Source organism: Bos indicus, chromosome 7, assembly GCF_029378745.1.
Source record: "Bos indicus isolate NIAB-ARS_2022 breed Sahiwal x Tharparkar chromosome 7, NIAB-ARS_B.indTharparkar_mat_pri_1.0, whole genome shotgun sequence".
Taxonomy (NCBI): domain Eukaryota; kingdom Metazoa; phylum Chordata; class Mammalia; order Artiodactyla; family Bovidae; genus Bos; species Bos indicus.
This window is the reverse complement of record NC_091766.1, coordinates 61338513-61346398: the sequence shown is the minus strand read 5'-3', so window position 1 is coordinate 61346398 and position 7886 is coordinate 61338513. Positions and strand designations below refer to the sequence as shown.

The 7886-nt window shown below is 55.1% G+C and overlaps 1 protein-coding gene across 3 annotated transcripts in view; it reads left to right on the top strand.

Moving 5' to 3' along the window:
• The first annotated feature begins 690 nt into the window (after window positions 1-690).
• Window positions 691-7886, top strand: part of CAMK2A (calcium/calmodulin dependent protein kinase II alpha) — a 65939-nt gene continuing 58743 nt past the window's right edge. For 2 of the 3 annotated variants that reach the window (XM_070793850.1, XM_019965237.2), the window contains exon 1: window positions 694-917. In XM_070793850.1, the coding sequence (XP_070649951.1) occupies window positions 856-917 (62 nt within the window). In that variant the 5' untranslated portion in view covers window positions 694-855. Of the gene's footprint in view, window positions 918-7886 lie in introns of all 3 variants that reach the window. The other variant, XM_070793851.1, reaches the window with a different exon arrangement.

Sequence of the window (7886 nt, the reverse complement as noted above, 5' to 3'; positions counted from 1 at the left end):
ACCCCAATAGCTCCTCTGCACTTCTGCCCCTATCTAGAGTGCCAGTGTGATGGACAAGGTGGCAAAGAACAGAGAGAGAGAGAGCGAAATAAGAAAGACAGAGGCAGAGGCAAAAAAAAATTAGAAGGGAGCAGAGAGATAGTTACAGACGCTATAGTGATCTACTGAGAGAGAGAGAGATCCCAATGAATTAGCCATCGTTTCCCTGTAAACCTTAGAACCTGGCAGTTGCCAGGGCAACGGGGCAATACCTGTCTCTCCAGAGGAGATGAAGTTGCCAGGGTAACTGCTTCCTGTCTTTTCTGGGGACCATCCGGAACATGGCACCCACTGGCCGTTACCATGGTAACTGCCTTTTTGCCCCACTTAATCCCATCCTGTCTGTTACAAGGGCCCCACAGTTAGAAGTGGGGGTGGTGGGAAGACTGAAGATCACTTGTGGACTAAGTTTCTCTTCCCTTTCTGCCAGCCCCTCCCTAAGTCCATCACCTTGAGGGTGCTGGGTCCACCCACCCCAGGCCCACACAGGCCTGCAGTATTGTGTGTGGTAGGGCCAGGGCATCCGGGAGCAGGTTTTGCAGTGGAAGGCAGGCAGGTGTTGGGGAGGCAGTTACCGGGGCAACGGGAACAGGGCGTTTCGGAGGTGGTTGCCATGGGGACCTGGATGCTGACGAAGGCTCGCGAGGCTGTGAGCAGCCACAGTGCTCTGCTCAGAAGCCCGGGGCTCGTCAGTCAAGCCGGTTCTCAGTTCGCACTTGGCAGCACGGGCAGGCGAGTGGCCCCTAGTTCTGGGAGCAGCAGTGCTCCGGTCCTGGTCCTACAGCCCCAAGCCTCGCCTGCCCGCCCAGCGCCAGGATGGCCACCATCACCTGCACCCGCTTCACGGAAGAGTACCAGCTCTTCGAGGAACTAGGAAAGTGAGTTGCAGCTCAGAGAGTCCTGGAGGGCTCAGGGGGCTCATCATCATGGGTTGGGGGGCACCTGCACTGCTTCCCGTGCACACAGGAAGGGAGACAATGTGCTTGGAGGTGCTTGCATGTGCAGAGTGCCTAGAGTTGGGCACAGGCATGTTTGCCAAGATGTGCCAAGGCTAGCTGCGTGAGTGTGTGTGTAGAGGTGAAGGGTTGACAGTGCGTGGCAGTGTCTGTGCATGCAAACACACACACACACACACACACACAACTGCACATGACCTGGGCACACACAGATTCTTAGAAATTCAGGATTTAAAAGGGCTTTTCCCAGTCAGCTGAGTCCAAGGCTGGAATCCTCTGTTGGGTTTTTTTCTTGAGGTGGCCATCTGGCCTCAACTTGGTTACTTCTGGTGACAGAGAGCTCATCATCTCCTGGGTAGTTCCTCCTGCCTTTAGGCACCTACAGCAGCTGTGTGGATTGGCCGACTTCTCTTTATAAGCACAGCCCCTCCCCACCTTCCCCCTGCCAGCTCTGCCAAGGGTGAGAGCAATGGTACAGCAGGGGTTAATAACTGAGCCACTGTTGAGACTTCTTGGGTGTTGGGAGGAGGGGAGAGACAGTCAGTGAGCTGTGGGAGGGGGGATTCTGCTAAGGCAGGGGCTAGTGATGTGAGGGTGCACCAGCTCTTGTCCCTCGGCAAAGTTGTCCAGCCTCAGAGCTCATTTCCTGCCTTTGATGACTGGTGTGGAGAGAAAGATGGGAGGAGGTGGGGGAGGGAGAGGAGAGCCCCTTGGGATAGCCCCATGGATTGTGGAGTGTCCAGGGAGCACTCCCAGGTGCCGCAAGCTAGGTTTGTGAAGCAACTGGAGATAGATCCATAGTAGGGGTACAGTTCGGAGGCAGAGTTTGCCCTATGGGCAATGCAGCTCCAGTGCCCTGGGTGGCCCCTGACATAGTAGCAGGAGTGCAGGGGAGAGGCACCCTGTAAGCAGGTGTGTGCTGCTGTAAGGTCTGAATATGCACACGCAAAGGTGCATTTTGATGTGTGTTGTTGTGTAAGCACTGACTCTGTGGTACACTTGCGTGCACTGAAAATGTGTGCAAGTGTTCATGTGTATGTGCCCTGGGGGAAGGTACTGGTGTGTGCTTTATGTGGAAGTCCTGAAAATGCAAGTGTGCCCTGCAGGGGTGGATGGATGCAAGCGGCACAAGGAGGTCCGTTGGCTGATTTGCATGAGAACGAAGGTGCATACATGCGTCACTTATGTACACATGGTTGGAGCTGTGTGCACATCAGCTGTATGTAAATATGTCTGTGTAAGGATGCACAGGTGGGACTTGGGCTGGCTGGTGTCCCTGTGAGGTCTGGATATGGACATCTGTGTGGACCGGGGTCCATACCCATGGGAAGGTTTATGTGTGTGTGTTTGAGGCCTGGGCCCATGGGCTCGGGTGGGAGTGTGGCTGCTGAAGGCATGTGCGAGCTCAGGCTGGTGTCTGCATATGTGTGGGAGGTGGGCCCATGACTGTGTACAAGAAGGCTGCCCGCACACACACATGCACACACACACTTGCACACCAGGCTATCCTGATACCTATAGGCATACACCAGACCCTTGTACAGAAACATACCCATGTGCAGACGTGTACTCACTCCTGTCTGCAGACTTCCTGTCTTTCTGAGTGTGTTTTTGTCCTGGGGGTGGGGTGTGGACAGCAGGAATGAAATGTTTGGAGCTGCTCTGGAGGACCCAGGCTGTCTGCCGCACTTGTGCAGGGACCCCTTCTCAGCTGGGTTCCGGCATCCACGGGAGCCAAGGATTCCCTGATCAGCTGGGCGCTGCCTTTCAGGGTGCGACCAAGGCTCAGTTCTGGGAGGACTGCGTCACAGAGTGCAGTGAAATGGAGTTGAGATGTGACTCAGGCGCTTATAAAACTGCTGTTTTGCCCTAAGAGGAGATGGATATCATGAAGACTGGGTGGTCTGGTGGTGACTTGGCAGGGAGCGCCTTCTTGAGCCTTCTTGGCTCCACAGTCTGCCAGGGCTCTTGCAGGGATCAGGTCATGGGCAGAATTTCTGGAGCCCTTTTGTGACCATGGCAGAAAGACTGAGGGTGGCAGGCATGGCCAGGCCTAATCTGATCAATTTCCTTCCACAATTACCAGTGCTCTTAACCTTTTTAAGGTCACATATTCCTCCAGGAATCTGATGAAAGTCTATCTTCCCTAGAAAAATGCTTGAACCTACGAAACAATGCGGGCAAGGTCAGGACTCGCCAGATGTCAGGAAGCCTAAGGATGGGGCCTGAGGATGCTTGTATTGGAAAAAAAGGAGATGAGGTGCTACCCCTCTGATGCCTGGGTTTAAAAGGCCAGGCTGCATCACTGGGGAGGCAGGGCTTTCCTGATTCACTCGAAGCTCCAATCCAAATGACCAGGTAGTGGCAGCACCCAGCACAGGGCACAAGGCCCGGACCTTACCACCCATAGTGCTATGACACTGGGCTGGCCATGGCACCTGTTTCCCACAACCTGTAACCTGGAGATAAAGAGGGACTGGGAGGATGGAGTGAGATGGTTCTCATGAAGACACAGTGATGCCTGTGGCACCCTGAGATCACCACTGCCCTCAAATGGGGGCTGGCACCTGCCAGGGCTTTGCTTTTTGACAGGAGTTTGCCCAGCTTGGCAGAAGGGGTTGACTGAGCCCTGCCCCTAACCCACCGGGCTGGCTGGGATGGGACAGGCTCCTCTTCTGTCAGGATGAGCAGCGCAGATGCCTACAGGGACCATCCTTCAAGGGGTGACCCAAGGCCCTGGCCAGCCAGGACACTGCTGTTACCACCTGGAAGCTGAGCTCCCATTTCTAGGAACCCACTTCAGATCACCAGCATGATGACTGCCAGAGGCAGCTAGGCTGGCCCTCCAAGGGGCCATGGGGGCCTTTGACCTCCTTTTGCAGGGCCCTGGCCTCCCAGCTGCAGAGAAGGACAGGAGGAGGACATGAGCCTCTTGAGGGATTCCTGGCGCCCTGCCCAGGGTCCTGACTGCAGGCCTTCGAGGACCCTAGGGTAGGGCTGGCTGAGGATGTCAGAGGAGGGGCTCCTGCCCCGCCTAGGGGGCAGCCAGCTGAGGGGGTTGAGGGGTTGGGGTCAGAATTAATGCTCTAGGGCCTCTTGATGCTCCTGGATGGAGGTCCCACTGCAGTATATGATTCACATAAGCCAGGAACTTGATTCCAGTTTCCCTAGAGGGTTGGGGTGGGGCTGTCTCTGGGAACCCAGAGACTAGCTCACTTCCTCCTTCCTTGACCCATCCAGTCCTCCTTCCTCCCATGGGAGAGGCAAACAGAAGCACAGACCTTAGGAGCACAGAGGCTTGTTTGGAGGCAGGAGGCAGGTTGCAGCACCCCCAGCTCCAGGGTCAGAGTGGGCCTGGGCGCTAGGGTCAGAGCTCCCTGCAGACCCAACCTTCTGGAAGACCAGGACCCGGGGTGGGTCGGGCAGCGGGGAGAGGAAGGGGTGAATTCCAGGAGATAGAGAAGGAGGATGCCTCCTCTAGCCCTTGACATTCTCCGGGCTTTGAATCCCAGTCCCAGGAGAGGTTAGTTAGGGAGGCAGAATTACCCTGCAGCCTGTGTAATCACTGGGCTGTACAGAGAGAGCCTGGGAAGGAGATTTTACTTGAGAGGGGGAGGGAGAAAGGAGGGAGGCTGGAGAGAACACACAACCCAGTCTTTTCTCTTTAGAAAAGGATCTGAAATTGACTCAAGGGTGGTGTTGGAGCTGGGGAAAGGGTTGCAGGGGCCAGCAAGATTGCCCGAAGGAGAGGGAAGAGCTGGCTCTGGAGCCCCCATGGCTTTGTATCATGAACAAGGCTCAGGCTGGGCTTGATCAGTGGGGGACACTGGAGACCAGAAGCAGCTCCCTGTTCTGGGGTGGGGTGGAGGTGGGGAAGCCCAGGGTCCTGGGTGCTTAGGTTCCTTTGCTCTTGGACACAAGCTCTGACACCTGCAGGTTGCGTTTCTCAATCCCACTCTCTTCCTGGCAGGGCTGTTAGGAGGATCCTAGGTGTAATACCGGAGAAGAGAAAATACCTGTGCCATGAGGCACTATCCCCCGCAAAGACAGGACTGTGCTTTTATTTTGCTTCTGACAACCTGTCACCTTTATAGCGCTTTGGGGCCAGTGTGGCACTTCTCCACCCACTAGCTCATCTCTGAGGGAGGGAAAGGACTTACTCACCCATCTTACAGATGAGCAGACTGAGGTCTGAGAAGGTGAAATGACCTGGCTCAGGGGACTGGTGGCAGCACTCAGGCTTGCGTGTAGGTCCCCAGCACCGCGCATATGGAGAGAAGACTAATAAGGGGTGCCCCTCGTGGTGCCCTGCCTGGGGAACACTTCCAGGGAAGAAGGGTGTGCCCTTGCGGGTGAGGGAACTCTGAACTGTCACGTATCCTCCCATCATGATTCTGCCTCTAATTGACTGTGCCAGATCCCTTGTCCCTGTGTACCTCAGCTTTACCATCTGTGAACTGGGGATTAGAGCACTTCTGCAGATGCTGGAAAGCACGGTTAGAGTTGCTACCCTCTTTAGCCTCTGTGAAAGGCACCTGTGGGAAATTTCAGGCTTCCCGAACACCAGAGCTGGGAGGACCATGGACATTGTCTCCTCACAGCATCAATGGTGGAGCCAATGCCCAGAGAGACGCAGTTTGCCCAAGGCCGCAGGAAGAGCCTGTGGCAATGGTAGCCAGGGTAGGGGGCCAGGTGATGTTCAGGGGCCAGCGGCTAAGGATGGGAAGTTGGGGGGCAAGTGGGACAAGGGAAGGGGATAGCCTTCCCCCACTCTTCCTCCAAGCCACCAGAGCGGAAGGCACGCACATGTGCTGGTGCTTGCCGCAGCCCTCCGCCCCCACGCGGCCGCCCCCACACAGGCTGAGACACTGACACTGCTGAGCCCCGCTCCCGCCTGCCCGCCTCCCTGCACGGCGCGTGGTGACTGCTGCCAGCATCCCTGCAGTCTGGGGCCCCGGCCCTCCCAGAGGGTGAGGGCACAGCCTTGGAATGCAGTGCCTGAATCCTGTTGCTAGTGCACACGTGCACATAAACACACACGCACACACACACATGGGTGCATATGGATGTGTGTGTGCCGACATACTGGCTCCAACAGGACATGAAGCAAGAGCCTTACCTCCCAGTGCAGGGAGAGCAAGATGATGCTGGTAGGCTTCTGGGTTGCCCCCCTGCCGCCACCATCTCTCTCTCATTCTCCCTTGCTCTCGCTCTCTTGCTCTTGCCGTCTTTCTCTCTCTGTCCTTCCCTGTCTTACTTCCCTGCATCTCTCTAGTCCGTTTTTCTCTATCCTTCCCTCTTTTGTGCGCTGGTCCCTTGGCCACAGTCCACCCCTCCTACACACACGTTGATGTGTCACGGTCTTTTCCGAGCCTCTCTGTGGTGTGGTAGGAAGCTTCCCAGCCCAGGCCAACCTGGCGCAACCTCTGCCCCACCACCCGACATGTCACAGGCTGCTGAGACCCAGCCCAGGCACTAGATCTAGGTCCCTATGGGACTTGGCTGCCCACCAAGATGTCAGGTGGGGCTGTGAGGCTGGTGGGACCTTCTGTGCTAGAAAACACTGACGGCCTTGATGTCTCAGCGTCATATAAAAGGAGGAACAAGTCTGTGACCCTTGCATCCACTCAACAAGTATTTCCTGAGCACAGACTCTGTTCCTGGCCTCGGGCTGAGCCCAGCAGGTACCACGTGCCAGACTTATGTCATCTCTGCCCATTTGGGGCTTACGGTCTAGTGGAAATCTGACATTAACTAAATCACTTCAGATATTGTTATTTAAATGCAACTGGATAAAGGCTATGAGCACAAACATGGGGTTATAAGCTACAAAGAGACCTCAACTGGTTGGGGTGACGGAGGAATCAGGGAAGGCTCCCCTGAGGCAGTGACATTGGGGAGTGACAGCTGAGTAAGAGCCGGTCAGAGGGAAGAGGGTGGAAGAGTGTTTCTCAGAGTGGGAACAGCACAGGCCAAATCTCTGAAGTGTGTCTTTTGATGGAGTGTGTCAGCTCCAGGGGGTTGGTGGTCTTACTCTTCTTAGGCATGCTCTGTTGCTTTCAACTTTTTTTTTTTTTTTGGCAACACCATGGGGCATGCAGGATCTTAGTTTCCTGACTAGGTATTGAACCTGTGCTCCCTGAAGTGGAAGCATGAAGTCTTAGCCACTGGACCACCAAGGAAGTCCTTGCCTTCAACTTTTGGATACCTAGGGGCTAGAAGGAATATTAAAAACCTGTAGCATGTCTAGAAGAGGTGGGAGGTGGGCCAGGTGGCCAAGGTCTGGAAGCCAAATCAGGTGAGAGAGGGCCAAGAAGCTGGGGACTCTAGCAGGGAAAAGAGACCCCTCAGGGTTCCCTTCCCTTATCCCTGGAGGGACATCTTGAGCCCCAGAGATGATACAAGACTGCTCTATATGGCTCTGGAGGGCAGAGCAGGGCCACATGTCTAGAGTAACAGGGAGGTAGATTTCAGCTCAACCTAAAGAACTTTCTCATTGTCAACTGATCCTCTACCCCCAGATGAACATGGCTTGGGAAATATTGAGCCCTGTTCCAGCAGATACACATGTGGAAGCCCTCTTCTCACTGCTGGGTCTTGTTTCCCTCCTTGCCTGCATCCCTTTCCTTGTCTGGTAAGAGGCTTTGCTACAAGCACAAAGTGGGAGATGGTTTAGGGGTCAGGATAGCCTCAATTGCATATGAATATCAGAAGGAAGAGTGCTCCCTTGTCTTAGGGATGGGGAAATAAAGTCCAGAGAGGGTCAGGGGCTTGCCTGAGGTCACACAAGTCAGTGACACATGAGATCTGGGCCCTTCAGCCTCTTTCCATGTCAATTCTTGGCTTTTCACTCCTTGGAGCCTTTCTCTCTGAAAGTCTTTGGGGTGTACA